This window comes from Limanda limanda, chromosome 17 (genome assembly GCF_963576545.1).
Source record: "Limanda limanda chromosome 17, fLimLim1.1, whole genome shotgun sequence".
Classification (NCBI taxonomy): domain Eukaryota; kingdom Metazoa; phylum Chordata; class Actinopteri; order Pleuronectiformes; family Pleuronectidae; genus Limanda; species Limanda limanda.
The window spans coordinates 12,924,113-12,941,349 of record NC_083652.1 but is presented as its reverse complement, the minus strand read 5'-3'; the positions used below and the strand labels follow the sequence as shown (position 1 = coordinate 12,941,349).

General features: G+C 44.9%; 1 protein-coding gene across 1 annotated transcript in view; it reads right to left on the bottom strand.

Annotated features, from left to right (window-relative positions):
- usp43b (ubiquitin specific peptidase 43b) overlaps positions 1-17,237 on the bottom strand; it is a 45,088-nt gene that overhangs the window by 21,422 nt on the left and 6,429 nt on the right. Inside the window, exons 3-4 of the mRNA XM_061090103.1 lie at positions 5,716-5,831; positions 690-782 (exon numbers count right to left, since the gene is read on the bottom strand). Of these exons, the coding sequence (XP_060946086.1) occupies positions 690-782; positions 5,716-5,831 (209 nt within the window). The remainder of the gene's footprint in view (positions 1-689; positions 783-5,715; positions 5,832-17,237) is intronic.

The following is a 17,237-nucleotide window of genomic DNA, read 5'->3' as shown; positions in this document are numbered from 1 at the left end:
CACATCAAAGCAGTTTTCAGACATGAGCGGGAGGAAATGATTTGTGAACATGTCCAGAGAAACAGATATTTGCCTTCTCATGCACAGCTCCTCTGGAAAATGTCTTCAGTGCATGACAGCAGCTAAATTTACATTTTTAATCTTGTTTGTTTAATTCATTACAAAAAAAACAAATGTGAATATATCAATTACCTGTTGACAAGAACACAAAGCTCCCCTACTAAATGATTTTTTCCAAAATGTGGTGTCCAGGAACCTTTTTTAAAACATCTGGATTGATGGGAGCTGATGTTAGAGTGACTCAACACTATTTATACCCTAAACAGGTCGGACTCATGTTGAGAAATGCCCCAATATGCTGCACTGTATGAAAGAGTGGGACCCGGAAAGTCGTCTACACATGTGAGATGGTGTTTTTCCAATATCCACATTGGTTTCTCAGAGAATAATCCCTGTATTTTAAACTGATATTTATTAGTTTATGCAATTCAGAGTGAATCCAAATCCAAATCGGGTTCTAGTGAATTTAAATGTGGTTTCATTTGGAGACCTCTGGGCCTTGGTGGAGGTTACTATCAAAGTGAGCTGTGTTATAATAGTCAGGGATCCTAAAAATCACTGATATTATATGTTTATACTGTTTATTACACTGGTTTGACAGGTGATGGAGTTGAGTCGTTCGTGCTCACCTGGTCTGGCGCAGAGGAAGCGGGAGTGAGATGCAGAGGAAAGGGTCGAAGGTGTTGCTCTGTTTCAGACAGTGGGGGCACGTCAGCGAGGATCTGAGGGGGGGACACAGCAGAGTCACATCAGTCTTCACACAAACACCGACTCCCCAATTAATCCCAAAGTCCTCCTGAGTCACGTCCGGCGGGAGAGAGGAGGAGGAGACGTTTTAATCTCGTTACACAAATGAACGACAGAGGAGTGATGAAGACGTCTTGATCTGACGGTGAGAGAGGAGAAGGTGAGTGATGTAAGAAGGGCGAGTGACAGCAGCGAGCAGGAGACGTGGACCCCTGCGGTGAACACACACGGGAACCTGCAGCAGCGGTTTCTGTCTGGTTGCATCAGCCTCACTTCTCTCGGGCTGATGAGCCGTCATCACAGGATCCGGAGCTCAGACACGCCGGGAGTTTCTCTGAGTGACGTCAGGACACAGATCCTTAACAAGAGGAAATGAAGGAACCCAGACCAGGAGTTTCCATTCAGACAGATTCCTCTTCCTCCCTCTCTTTTCACCCCAGGAGGAGAATCATTCATTCCACTGAGCAATGAGTCACATGTGGCCATTAAAGTTAATGACTGATAGAAACTGTCCTGCTACTACATTACATATTTTGTCCAATACTTTTCCTGGATTAGACTTTATGTAAATACTTGATAATCAAACAAGTCTGGAAAAGATGTTTTCTATCGACCTCTTGATTTCATGGATAAGGGGAATGAGTGGGTGGAGCCTATCCACTGGATATAAAGAGAACTAAATGTCATTAAACAAGTGGAATTACTTGATTATCAACCACAGGAATGGAAACAGTTCCAAAACAGGGGGAGTTGTGAAAGCGGTTGCCAGGGTTACGTGGAAGGATTGATGACTCGCTCTACAAATTAAAAACAAAGTTAAAAACGATGCCAAAAAGCTCACCCACTCATTTAATCACAAAATGTATCAGCAAAGCAGCTAATAAAAAATAATCCAACTTGATATTGAAAGGAATACATCTGAGCAGAATATGAAACTCTTTTAATGTCTATTTTTTAAAATATATTTCCTTTAATTGTTTAGTTTTTTTAAATTATTGCTGCAATTGTACTTCAATCAATCAACAAGTCAATCAATGTTTTACAAACACACGTCCTGAGGCGTTTTATAAAGTTTTCAGCAGTTTGAATGAGAAAAGTTTAGTTCAGTAATTAACAGTGAAAAATGATATTGAAGAAACATGTGCGATAAACTTTTATGGACAAACAAGGGAACACACTTTTATATTTACAGGTGAACAGAGCCACGGTCGTGATTTACAGTTTCATCTCATTTCTTTTATTATCAGCAGGACGGATATAAATCAGCCCGCCGTGTGAAATGGGAAATAACTTTGTCAGTTTTTCATATTGGAATGCACCACGTCACATAAACTGGCGACAGACTCGTGCAAAGTGCGTTGACCATTGGAAATGAAGTCGTAGATGAACTGTAGAAACGTGTTTACCTCAGAGGACGGCACCTGACAGACCCGGGGGGTTAGAAGGGGGGGGGCAGGGGAATAAAGCTCCATTCAAGCGAGCCCAGCTGACACTGGCTCTTAGTGCATCTCGGTCTTGGCAGAGCGGAGTGGTTGCCCTACGGATGTCTTATTCTCGCCAGGAAACAGTGCGGGTGAGCTGCACTCTGCATACAGATCACACTCAGGCTGCACTAAAACATAGATGCTCCCACGCACTGCTGGAAAACACTCAAAAAGAGAAAAGGAAGAGCAGAGGAAGAGGTGATATTCTGGTGATGCTCTAATGGAGGAAGCGTGCAAAAGTTGAGAGGCATGTACCCCCCCACCCCCACCCCCTGTCTGGGACGCAGCCATGCTGAAGAGACTCGGAGCTTGATGCTTTGCACCAGGAGAAACTTCCCGAGTGACACATCACCTCGGACTGATTCTCTTTCCTGAGGAAGGCTGATTAAAGATCTGCGATTGGAAATGAGACATCGACTGGCAGCTGATTCTCTTCAGTGAGTCTCGGGGATGAAAGGAGGTTTACTCACCACGAGATGGAAAAGGCATAAACCATAATGTGTGCCTCATAATTCTCTAACTGAAAATGTAATATACACATAATAAACAGAGCCAGTATTGGGCCTGTATGAACTCGATCCGGCCCTGCAAATCATAACCAATCAGCAGGTGTGATCACCACAGAGGTCAGGTGGTGAGAAGCGAGGGAAAGAGAAAGAGTAAGACGAGCCGCTCTGCCAGAGAACTGCTGCTCGGTGGTTATTTGAAACGCTCGGCTGCTTGTCACTCGGCTTCTCTAGAAGGAACAACGCTGGACAGACGGACGAGTTCAGAGCAGAGTCCACTGTCTCACCCACATGTGTCTCGAATCCACGTCTGCACAAAGATCACAGCTCCAATGCAACTCGGGTTTCATCAAGAGCGACAAGAGCAACAGATTAATAGACCAAGGATGAATCCAGATCTTAGCGGTGAAGCTGATATACGAGCTGTGTTTTGCACGCCACTGAAAAATAGGGTTGGATACCAAAATCAACAACAAACTCTAGTCAACACAACAACAAACCAAAAGCTAAACGATTTAATGTATTGTGTGTGTACGTAAATTTGACGTGAAAAGATTCCGACACTGGGACGAGCAGTTTGAAATTGATTCAGTTTAAATGGAGGAAGATGACAAACTTTTACGTGATACGCCATGAGAAGCACGTTGTTGTGTTAAATTATTATAGTTGGTTTTCGGTTTTATTCATTATTTGATTTTGTAACGTACATTTGTCCGGAGTTTTGCAGTTATTTAAATTTGTACATTTAAAGTAAAGTAAAGTTTAAACTGTTCTCTTAATAAAAAAATATCAATTCTGTCACCATTAAGCCACCGGTTTCATTCTAAAAGTTTTGATTTACCAGATGTAGAAAGATGTAGAAAACCCCCTAAACGATACCTAATCTGATTAACAATCCTCAGCACGTGATGACACACAACACAAGTTTAGATCTGATGACTCGTGCTGCTTGTGAGTGAACTCGTCTGAGGCTGATTAGCGGCTGCGATGACTCACAGTGACAAACGGAGGCCATTACAAGAATAACTCTCCAGTCAGTCACCTCTGGATGCTGGATCCCATCAGACAGCGCATTGTAAACGTTCAAGTCAGTGGTGGAAGCTCAGGACTCAGACGAGAGTCGAGAGATATTAATTCAAAAGATCGATCCCAGCGATGATAACAGAGAATCCATCTCCCTTAGAAACCTCTCACGCCCTTGGGAGTCCTCCTGTCTGCAGGTTTCACAGAGTTAAACTCAGATTGTTTATATGTTTCCGTCCGTAGAGTCGCACTCAGGGTCGCAGCTTTCTAACAGGAACACATTCTCCCTGCTGCTTCCTGCCAAGACACACCCGAAGGTCTTACATCTGAAACGCTCAGCAGCGACGGCGGCAATTAAGAGATGCGCCCTGACAGATGTGTCACACTGAGACGACAACTTTCTGAGGAATGAGCCGACGGAGGAAGGGAGCGACAAACAAGACGTTAGTGCTTCGGTCTGCAGGGAGGGACGGCTTATTGAGGAGTTGTATTAACGGAACCAGATCAGATTTTTGTGATGACCTGTGATTATTGGTCAGTTTGTGGGACACAGAAACTACAGGTAATTGGCTGAGTACGCGTGAACAGTAATAAAGCAAATTCTTTTTGTGAAACCTATAAAAATCTTCAGTGCAGAAAAACCAGGTGGGATGAACACAGAGTTTTCTAGCTTCACTCTGAACCTGCGAGCTCTGCAAACAACGTCCAGCACACAAACTATACAAAAAGTGACAATATATATGTACGTGCTTGAGGAGGACTCACTAATGACAAAGAAAAACCCACAAAAAACAGAAATATTTCTCTCTTTCCTCTCGGACACAGATGAGTTTGCGAGTGTCTGAATGAAGCTCGTCTCCCAGGAGGCTGCAGCTGACAGATGTGGACATTATGTTTATCTGGGACTTGATGCCTGACTGATGGGAGCAGTGAGGACGTCCAGCTGCATGAGGACAGCTGACAGCACAGTGTGGTGAGAAGCGCCTGTAACCAGTCTGCTGGAGAAACACTTCAGAATCAACAACAGTGGAAACACCTCACCGCTGGCACAGCCAACAGCCTCAATTATTTCACCCCGGCACAAGAGCTAAGCTGTAAATAAGTACTTGCGCAGGAAAGGATTTCTATTCCCCTAAGAGGCTCTGGGGGGGTTGGAGCACCGGGGCAGTTTGCCTGCTCCGTAATTACTGAGATTTACTATTCTTACTAACCTGGCATGTGTGTCTCTGAGGACCTCTGTGTAAAATACATATTGACATCCTTGTTATAGTGGCTGAATCAGGCAATTACACCCTGATCTAACCGATGGAGCCTCAAGAAGAGTGGGTGGGCAGTGAGATGTGATCTGACAACATGGCAGTGGGATGTAACATGCTAATAATAGAACGTCACTCAGTGGAGTTCATTCCTCCTCCATGGTCCAACATTCACCTTAAACAATCTCTGCCCTTCCAGAGTAAAACGCAGCACGGGAGTTTTCAAAGTAAAACAGGGCCAGAAGCGTTTCCAATTTTCTCTAAACCTTCAGAGTAACGTGGAAACCGGGCGAATCCAGGGAAGACACCAAAAACATATTAGTGTGGATGTTGCAATAGATATAAATGTGCATGTTTTAATATTCTTCCCTTGGAAACTGGTGAAAATGTGGAAAGAATCTTTTTGACATTAATGTCAGATTCACGGATCGGCACAAAACTTTAACCGTTTCTATTCTGACTTATCCCGCAATCCTTTCACAAGTTTGGTGGAAATTTGCTCAGTTGTTTCTGTGTAGTCTTGTTTACAAACCAACAAAAAAACAAAAACAAGATAACTGTGGAGTACTAAGCTCACAAACCCTGCTGATTGGTTTCTAACTGACTCGAGTTCTTGCAGGTGTGAGAGAGGACACTCACTTGTACTGGGCCTGGAAGTGTTCCTGGACGAAGCTGTGCTGGACACGTGGCTGCTGGGACTGGGACTGGGACGGGGACGGGTCTGAAGACGGCGCCTCCTCAGCTCCCCCGGGGCCCTGCAGCACAGAGGAGGAGCACATCCCATAAACACAAGAGTTGTCATATTGTCACATTCAGCAGAGATCCATCACACAGGAGCCGCTGTGAGAATCAGCTAACACTGTAAATAACAACAGAGAAAAGCGTCGGCGTCGGCGTCTGTAAAGTGCAGCGTCAGCACGATTTTCCACTTTTCTTTGGCAATGAAGGGATGTTGTAAATCGGGCGAAAAGCAGTGACCTGAACATAACCCCTGGGAAAGCCTCGTCTTTATTCTTTCATACACGCAACTTTCTCAGAGAGAGGAGGAGGCTGACCTCGGACTGAGATAAAAGAAGAGGGGGAAGATAGAGCCGGGGGGGGGGGGGGCACAGAACTAAGAGAACAACCTTCTGCACCAGCTTTACAGAACAATAAACAAGTTTTCTTCAAAGCCTTTTATACTGTAGTGTAATAAAAACCAGCAAAAACATTGCATACAAATGTTTTCAGTGTAGATTCAAGACCTTTATTTTTCCTTAAGGGAAAATCTCACAAACACAACACATTGCAAACAGAGAAATACAAAAAGGTAAGCAGGGTTTATTTAAAAAGCACGTTTCAAAACACAAAATTAAAAGAAATCTGTATAAAATGTGCTGCAGCGACAATTACTATTTCTTTAACCCTGGTTTTATTTTCATTTTACTTGTTTTTTCTTTGTTCTTTCTCCTTTTTTATTTAATAAATTATGTATGTAATCAACCATTTATTCTTATTCTTAACCCCCCCTCTTTTTCTTTTGGAGTGAGCACTGTTTTATGTTCTTTCTATGCATTGTTCACTGTACTTGAATACCATGTAGAACAATATTGTATACAGTTGAAAAATGGACAAAGAAAGTAAAATATCTGAAAATGCATATTGTTTTGTTGAAAAGTAAATAAAAATAAGTAAAAAAAAAAAATGTGGTGCAGCTTGTGGAGGTTTGCACTCTTAGGGCCATTCTACTTTTCTTTATTATTCCTTCAGTTATCAAGTGTCTGTGCCTGAAAGGGCGTGATGTTCCGGGTCTGGATTCCTCTGCTCTCACGCTATCAGCCCTGTGGAGGCGTCAGTTACTTGAGAGTGCATTAAGTCATCATATCACCGCAGCTGTGCTTTTACACCAGGCTCACCGGGCCAAACTGAAACACACTTTCTCTCTAAGACGTCTCTGTTGACACACACACTCGCTCTGTGTGTTTACTATTCCACGGATCTGCGGCTCCTGGTCCTGATCTGGCTGCCGCCGGTTCCCAGGCTGGCAGCTCGGCCATGACCTCCGCTCCCAAACAGGAGCTGAAAGGAGGTTTAGAAATTTCTGAAGGGGGGGAGAGAGGGAAGTGGAGGGCGTGTGCGTTTGTGCATTTGTGCGTCTGGGAAATCAGGAGAGTCCTTTATTACAGTTCACCACCATTTCAAACCCTGAGTCCATTCTCCTGAAAAGCGTGTGAGCTTTGCAGAGGGCGAGCGCAAGGCCGAGACCCGACCTTCCTGCGGCTCGGCGCTCCAACGGGCACGCACAATCACAAAGCTCTCTCACTCATTCCTCTGTGGGGGGGGGGGGGGTTGTGCAGTTCTCCCACGTAACCTCAGGACTGCCAAAGAGGGAGTTCTCCACCCCGGCTGATCTCGTGTCTGCTTCATTTGAAACGTGCAATGTAAGGTTAGGAATGAAAGAGGCGAGGATTCAGCTCCTTCACATACTTGCTAACGGATTACATCGCTATCTTTTCTACGTGGCGATAACAAAGCAGCGTCCAGGCGCACTGGTCCAGGCCGCGTCGCTCTTATCACTTCTCAGGAAGCCATGTCCGGGTCTGAGGCGTCGGCCGGGCGTGAACAGGAGCCGTCGGCAATGTGGACGTTTGGTGAGAAAGCGTTGGACGGGTCACAGGCCTCGCTGACATGTGGTTCTGATTAGGCCTCAGTCATCTGACAGATAGTGACCCCCCCCCCACCCCCCCCGGAGTAACGGCTGCTGGTTGTAAAGGTTGTTTAGAGACTGATCAGGGGTCCGCCTCCAGAGGGGCCGTGTGCCGCGCTGAAATCCAGATGCTATCTTTGAAATTGGTTGTCGGGAAAATAAACCGAACTACCAGCTGATAAAAATACAACGAGGAAGGCAACAGGGGGGGGGGGGGGGGATCTGAGACGATATTATTAGAGGCAGGTCGGATCAACTGAGGCTAACACAGGGTCAGACTTTTCACTCTTTACACTCAACTACAGTATTCGTCAATTTGCAGCCGACAAATTCAAACATCTTTATTTATCCATTAGGAAATTAACTTGTGTAAAGACATTGTTCAAATATATCCCAACAAGATACAAGATATATATGACAACACAGGAAAACACCATTTATAAGAGTTAAAGTATTAAATACACAAAACTTTGTGTTAAAATAAATAGATCAACCATTAATGAGTCTGATGGATGAAGGCACAATACACACAAACACACAAACACACACACACACGCACGCACGCCCGCACGCACACACACACACACACACACACACACACACACACACGCACACACACACACACAAACACACACACAAACGCACACACAATCATAGTTAATACCTAACCCTTGTCCTAACCTTAACCTTAACCTAAACCGAAACTTAAACCTTAACCTAACCATAACCTTAAAGCATGTTTAACCTTAAAATGTAATGATTAACTTTATGGGAAATGGTTTTATATGTTCACTTGTTTGGTTTGTAAAGAGAGAATTAGAAATAAAATCCATTGCCATATGTGTGACAGCCGCCTGAGAGAAGGTCTGGTTCATTCAGGCCTGGTAGACAGTTTAATCTAGTGACCCTAAGTGACTGGAGACCAGGAAGAGATAAGGGTTTAACACATCAAGATGTAACTCTCCTAACGTATCGTATAACACATATTTCATCTACTGGCAGGTTAAAAAGGTGATTCTCCTCGATAACACAACTTACGACCAGAGTTATTGGCCGCATCTTAAGATGAGATGGAACTTTAGAACAAGGCCTTGCTTAACTGCAGAGGTGCCATGCAGAAAAATTCATATTTCAGCCAGAGAACTGTCTACCTCCGCTTAATCCGTAAGCCTCGGTATCAGGAGAGGGACGTGTGCCAGTGTCTGAGGAGCAAGGAGAAAATTAAAAACTCAAATCCCTCGCCCTGGCACCTTGGCGTGCCGTAATTAATTTTCTGGGATTTAGATAAATGACGGAGATATGGAATGCTAGCGAGCGGTGGGCAGGAGTCTGGCCGCTGGGCTCAGTGCCTTCTGACAGAGGTCAGAGGTCAACTGACTGCGATTGTGACCGAGAGAGGAGGAGAGCGGAGGCCCGGGCCGGTGGAGAGAGATAAACACGATAAGCAGAGTGTGGTGCAGCTGGCTAAAGAAAGGGAACGTTTTCTTCAAACAGCAGAGAAACACCAGCTGATACCAGAGTGTTTCACTGAGAAAACCATCCTGAGAGATACTGACAATCTGGGTTTATATGTCTAATGTCTGTGTTTGTCTGTTAAATAGCAGAATCCACAAAATCTCCTGGATGGATTTCCATGAAATTCCAGATCCAGATCAGAAACCAGGATCTTGTTTCTCTTCCCAACTCTTGATGAGAAGAATCAGGCATGTTGAGGGGACTTAGTAATGAGTTTTCAATTTGATCCAAATGAAAATCTGGATCTAGTGAATTTAAAAGTGGTTTCTTCAGGGGAATTTACACCACCACCGCATAAAAACATAAGAAACCAACAAATATATGGAAAATGTATCAGGAAAATGAATATACTTCTAAGTTGAGGCATGTGAGCAAACACAGGAACTGATGTGTGTCTTTAAGGCTCATATCAGCTGTAATTAAAGTACAAATAATATATCAATCAGGCTGTAATTCAATGATTCTTAACTCGAGCTTAACAAGTTATATCCAGATATTATAATAACTGAACATGAGTGTAATAGTGACTGTGATCTTCAGCACGAGAAACTGAAATCGCTCAGATTAACGCTGCACTCCTTCCCATCGGGGGGGCGTTCAATAATTCACCCCCCAAAAAACATGTTGCTGGGAGTGATTCATCTCTGCAAAGGAACTCGGCCACTCTCCAGGAGTCCAGGAAACGTGCCCCCACCCCCCCGTCCCCGTCCTCACAGACCACCTGGCTCATCCTGATGGGTTTTCAGGGGTTGGGGGGAGGCGGATCGTAAAGGGGGGTCTGGGGGGGGGGGGGGGACGAGTGTTCCCAGTAATGGCCCCGATGTCAATAATTTAAACAAGCCGTGGAAACACACAGGGATGGACATGTGCTTCTGCTGGAGAAAGCACTATAGAGGGGCGATAGAGAACAAGAAGGTAAAGCCCCGGGTTGATCGTAACAGAGAGATGGAGGAGAGAGAGAGAAGGAGAGAGAGAGAGACGGAGGAGGAGGAGAGAGATGTGGAGGAGGAGAGAGATGGAGGACGGGAGAGAGAGAGAGAGGTGTGGAGCAGGTGTAGAGACGCTGCATGTGTGTATCGATAAGGACGGCTGGAGATAGAACAAGACACAAAAGAGAGAGAGAGAGAGAGAAGGAGGAGGAGAGAGAGAGAGAAGGAGGAGGAGAGAGAGAAAGACGGCGGAGGAGGAGAGAGAAACGGAGGAGGAGGAGAGAGAGAGAGGTGTGGAGCAGGTGTAGAGATGCTGCATGTGTGTATCGATACGGAGGGCTGGAGATAGAACAAGAGAGAGAGAGAGAAGGAGGAGGAGAGAGAGAGAGAGAGGGAGAGAGATAGAGAGAGACAGAGACAGAGGAGGAGAGAGAGATGGAGGAGGAGAGAGAGAGAGAGACGGAGGAGGAGAGAGAGAGGTGTGGAGCAGACGCTGCATGTGTTTATCGATACGGATGGATGGAGACAGAACAAGAGAGAAAAGAGAGGACCTGAAAGTAGAGCACGCAGCCGGTGATAAAGAGCATCGATAAATAATAGACAGTCTCTGACCGCTCTATAAATAGATCGAGTAATAACGATACTCGCAGCTCTTCTCTCTGACCAGTCGACCCATTACTCCCCATGAGCTCAGGGTGGGGGTGCACCGGTTTGGACATGCTGAGACCTCTGGGTACCCGCTCCATCTCCCTTCAAACCGGCCAATCAGAAGCCCTCATGAGGCGTCCCAGCTGCCTGCTCTGAGCGCCAGCAGGAAGTCTCCGATCCAAAGCACCTGATGAACCGTGGGCAGTGTGGCGGGGGGGCCAACGCGCACACAACCAATAAAGACAACAACGCTTACATCCACACCATGGGGGCGATTTAGAGTCTCCAATTAATCTAAGCTGCATGAGTTGGGACAGTGGGAGGAGGACGGAGCCGCTGGAGAAAACCCACACAGGCACTGATAGGCTCAGCCGGCCTTCGGGATCGAACCTGCTGTAGGAAACAGGGCGAGCCACTGTTCCACCGTGCCATCCGTACCTGAATGTATCTGTGTTCTATTCAAAGTGGTTTTGTAGCGGATCTAGATTTTGGATCTAGATGGAATGGAGCTCATGGACATGCTCAACTTTTTTAGATTCAGATTAGATTTAACTTTATTGTCATTGCACAAGTACTTATACAACGAAATGCAGTTTAGCATCTAACCAGAGGTGCAAAAAAGGCAGTAAAAGTGCAGAGTATTGTGCATATTTAAAGTGGAATATGTAAATAAAGAGATATGTAAAGTAAGAAATATATATGGAATAGTACAGTATTTAGAGGTATTGTATGATATAAGAACGATGAATACACTATGAGCAAGATAAAAATATAAATATATATAAATATGAATACACTATAGGCGGGATAATACAGTAGTAAAAAATTAACAGTCTGGTGCTGCTTATTATCATAACTTTAATTCTTTCTACTCATTTAATCACAACTTTTTTCATAATATTGCGACTTTATTCTTGAAATTCTTTGGTTGTACAAAATTGATCAATACCCTGAAACTTTTGGGGGATCAGCAACTGTGTATTCTTAGTGATTAACTTTGTGTCGTGGGAAGATAGAGAAACAATGGCAGCTGAGACAAAACACTAAAACCTTTTCAATATGAATATGAACAACCAGGCCAAGCAGGCTGTAATTTACCTACTTGTTTGTTTCGATGGAGCCAGAGGATTAAATATCAAAGACATTCGAGTCGGTCCAGTGGAGCCGATCATTGCTACAGGGACTCGATACAGGAAACAGAACTCAGACACAGTTTAAACAGCGTCCTCCTGAAAACTAAAGACAAGCTCTGCTGGAGAATCTGACTCTAAAGGAGATTTATCCTTCCTGTACGAAGAATGCAGCAGGAGCGGCTGAGGGAGAAATTAATTCTAATGAAGGCAGCTCGGCCTCCTGGGCTGATGAGGTTTATTATCACCCTCCTGCTGAAGAGCGTGGTGACACAGATCAGGATGAGATGAGCCTCTGCTTCCTGCCACTTATATGTCCATGCACGCTTTAAAACCACAGCAGGATTAATGAGGGTTAAAAGGTAGAATACACATTCTGCTGTGGCTGCTTTGATCGAAGCTCGTTTCTCTAAAAGCTGCACGTTGTCGGTGAAGTCGGGTTGATAATTATTGCTTCATAAATAAATCCATTCATCTTCACAGGCAGATTCAATTGAAGTCAAGATTACACAGTAAAACCGGACTTGGCGTGACAGGCCCGGCTCCGAGCTTAAATTATTTCTATCAACAACTCTTTAAATCATTCAAGTCGGCCGGGATTCGGGCAATTCAATCGACACACTCTCTGGAAAGCGTCAAGTCAGCAAATCTGAATCACTTCAATCGCCGGGGTCGGTGCTGTCTGCCAATCACACGCAGCCGGGAGAGGGGGGGGGGGGGGGGGCATGTACGTGTGAAGGAATTTCTTCATATTAAACAAAGAATTGCTTCGTTGATTTAACACTTTTTCCCCAACAAAACAAGATGGAGAAGTTTTACTGATGATTCAACTTTTAACTGGTGACTAATGTTTGGAGTAATTAATCCCTTGTAGACCTGCTCAGTGAAACCATGCACACACACACACACACACAATCACACACAAACACACACACACAAGCAAATGTGACCTTGTTTCCTTTTATTTAAAAATCCTCTACAACTTAATAAGCGACTGTTTTCTGCACTCGGGCTCCCTGCAGAGCCCGAGTGCAGTTTATAGAACCGTCCTCTTACTGCTCTGTTACCCGGTGGTGATGTATCGTGTTGTCTGGAGCGGTCTCACAGTTTCAGCTTCCTTCTGTCTGTGAGCGCCGGCCTCAAATCAGAAACTCCATGACAGAGAGATACTAGCTATATTTAGAAGGACTCAAGGTTTATCTGGAGTTTGCTTTTCACGTATGAAGAATGCAGCAGGAGATTTATATATTCTCATTTGTCATTTAAATATATAGCGGTGACAAAGCAGCTGAGGTCTGATTGTCTGCGTGGATGGTAAAAAGCGTAATGAAGATCTTGCTTCATTATGAAACTGTGACGGGACAAATGAGAGAAGATGTCGAGCCCCCAGAGTCTAGAGCTCATTAGTTTGAGTTTTGTGCATCACTGAAAACAGCTTTAGATCCTGTTTTCCAGTTTTTACACCCACGCACAAGCATCTCTCATCCCAGCATGTGTTTGTGGTCGGGAGGTCAAAGGTCGGTCGGTGGTGAGAGGGGGTCTCGAACACAGGGAGGTCATGTTCGGACCCTTCCCTCCTTCAAGCTGCTTTTCCAGCTGGGTGGCTCAGAGCCACAGGACGCCATTTCAGCTTGGCAGCGCCGACAGAACCGAGGGCAGAACGGAGAGGAAACACACACACACACACACACACACACACACACAGACACACACACACACACACACACACACACACACACACACACACACACAGATCACAACAGAACCGTCGGTGTTTCCAGCCCTGAGTGGGAAGCAGCCCTGGCCACACACAGCCCTGCTCGCCTGTGGGGTTAGAGGTGCACTTACAGACGAGCTCGGCTGGAATGAGTGAAAAGAAATCAAATTGGAGATCTCAGTACGATGTCTGTGTCTCTGTCTGGATCTGCGTCTCATTTCAGGACACTACCGCCCACGTAGGACAAATCAAATCTCTAGGAAGAAGAAGGGTAGGGAGGACGAGTCAGGAGCAGATACTGATGGTTGACCAGACTTTTAAACACCTCCCAGGACGTCTGTCCTACTCTACTGAGGACAAACTGAACAGGACGTAACAAGTACATCCTTTTAATTTGATCATGCATGTGTAGATTCATTTTTAGATGCATACCCTTTTTACTCCACAACATATATCAGCAAATATCTGTACTTTCTACTCTACTACATCACAAACTATATATATATATGAACATTATTACTATTATTATTATCATTGTAATCTACAGAGAAACACATTTTAAAAGTGACCCAACACTGGTCACTGGTGCCCACTGTCACAGAGAACTCAGCCTCACCTCATCTCCTCTGAGGCTGCACAAGTGTCTCTTTCTTCCTGCCACTTACAAAGAGCCACATTCATAAAGCCGGGAGAGAGAGAGAGAGAGAGAGAGAGAGAGAGAGAGAGAGAGAGAGAGAGAGAGAGAGAGAGAGAGAGAAGAGCTTCACACTTGTGTTGTTTCCACAGCGATAAACGTTGAACAAACTGAGAGAGAATGTGCTTCACATGAGTCGAAGCCACGGAGAGGAAACGATAAATGTTAGAAAGTGTGTGTGTCTGTGTGTGTGTGTGTGTGTGTGTGTGTGTGTGTGTGTAGGATTGTGAAATGTCACCCTCCTTTACAAATAGAAAAATAATAGGTTCCAACAACACTGCAGTGTGACGTTCAGTGGATGCGACGACAGTGGATTGACGCACGTGTGTATGTGTTCGTGCGTGTGTCTTTGTGTGTCTGTGTGTGTGTGTGTGTGTGTCTGGCTCTGCCTTTGTGCCCTGGCTCTCCTGTGTTAAGTGGTAACTAACAACACATGCTTCAACACAATTAGCAAAAGGCCCACAGGCTCCCGAATGAGCAGAGATGGCTCGAGCTTGCAAAACTCTTTCTGGCTGTGAGTGGTAACGTGCGCGGAGTGGTAAACCCCCCCCCACCCCCCACCCCCCCGCCAGCCTGGCTGTGACCCCGGATGACTCTGCCAGTCGGCCGGCACCAGCACAGCTCCACAGCCGATTCAGGTGAAAAAAAACACAAACAAGCAAACAAGAAAATAAATAAATAAACCACACGGGGTAGAACTGATGCTGAACGGCTCTTAAACGTTGCAGAGGAATGTGATTGAGACACGTTGAGCTGAACCTCGTCGTGCCCCTCGCTGAGGCCCCCCCCTCCACAAAGCTTCTTTGTTGGTGGAGCCGTGATAGTAGCATGCATACCAAAGCTTTACCAGACATTAGAGATATAGAACATACAAGCTGCAGGAGGGAGACGGAGCAGAGAGCACCGTGATTCACCGGGAGAGAGGATTTGCTTCCCTCCCTTTCCTGAAACTAACACACAGTATCTATGTGACTGCATGTTTCCTCACTGATAAAACTGAAATCCATGACAACCTTGGTGTCTGCACACTGGCTGATGGCAGCAGGCCTGGACAAACATAAGAGACAACTGTCACAAGATATTTTCCTCACTGGACAGCGGCCACTGCTCTGCTTTGTTGCTCTGCTTCTCTCTCTTGCCGCAGGGCATATTTATTCATATGCAGCGTCCTCTATTACAGCACCGACATGATCCATAATCAAACATCCTGCAGGTTTCTAACAGTCCCGTGAAATGGCACGAAGATTAACAAGGGACTTTACATCAGGGCCGATACTACAAGTTGTATGGAAATGGATTGAGTCTTCTGTCTGTCATTCATTCTCGAATCTTATCTCATGTACAACTGACTTCTCCTGCAGTGATTGTAACTGTTAGTTGACTTAACCATAGTATTTTATTGAATCGTCAAAAATGATTGTTTATGACCTTTTCCCTTGTATTACTGTATATTTATATATATGCATATTTATTTCATTCTTATTTATTTATTTTTATTTCAATATATCAACTCTTCATTTTACCCTCGGCACCATTGTAAATGAGGGTCTTATTCCTCAATGTGTTTTCCGAGGCTTAAATAAATCAATCAATCAATCTCTGTGCAAGTCTTCGGAAAAGCTTAGGTATAAGCAGATGAAATCATGGAGGCAGTGTGGTTGATAGTTAAAGTAAGAAGACCACAAGGAAGAGATTTCATCAATTGAAGAAGTGGTGCAGCCCCCGTTAACGGCCATAGATTGAATTAAGTCTGGGAGGAAACACTGTAGATGTGTTGGACGGCAGTGAAGGAAAACAGGTCGAATAACTTCCTCTGTCATGATACTGAAAACATCATCTCACAGGATCCAGGACCGAGTGTTGATCCCTGTGTCCTCCGCTCCTCCTACGCTCCTCCCCAGCTCCTCGGGTGCTAACAAGGTGTGGTGGTATTCTCCCCGCGGCGCTGAGGACTTGTCCCATACTCTCATACACAATCCAGACGCCTCCCATCGCCCGGCCTCACCCTCAACGTTCACCCAATACTGACTTAAATGATATCAGAGCATTGTGTATAGCAACAAGTGAGTTGTCGTCTTCCATTGATGCAAAGAGCTGGAGTCTCACCATAGATGAAGGAGAACTGTGGTCGAGTCAGAAACACACAGATTTCTCTTGAAATTCAATCTCTTTCTATAAAGAATATAGAGGAAGAGAGAAGCAAACACTAAACTTAATCCTGAGAGACGGAGCTTTACATCCACAGACTAGTCAAATATTTCAATCTGGCCTTGGCTCTGTAATGATTTGCTGACATTGCATTGCCTGAAAACATTGTCTTTTCTTTTCTGCAGGAGGAGGTTGCAAGTAGCTCTTTACGATTTCATAGAATTCTACTGTATATTAGATAATATAATGTATTGCCTCGGGAGAGAAAGACTTCCTGAACTTGGTATCTCCCGATTCCACGATGATGAAACAGCAGAATGAATCATCACAGTCGGAGCCTCAGGAAAGGACGAGCACAGAGTTTCTCTCACTGACAGCACTTCTCTAATATTTCAAACCGCTGGCACGAAAAAAGAGGGATGTCTTTTTAAAAAAATGAAAAACCTGTTTTTAATTATACATGAAAATATTTGCTTTCGCGGCTCAGTTCCATTCAAGTATATGCACCGTGACAGCAGGCGACCACCTAGAGTCGCGTGGAGAGAAAATCAAACAGTGCCTGGCCACACTGGGCCCCCCCCCCCTTGTCCACAGGCGACGCATTAGAAACCGTGAGGCTGCAAACTGCAGGATGCATCGCTGGTTCTGTGGCAGGAGGCCTGGAGGTAAAGCTCTGAGGAGATACTGAGACAAG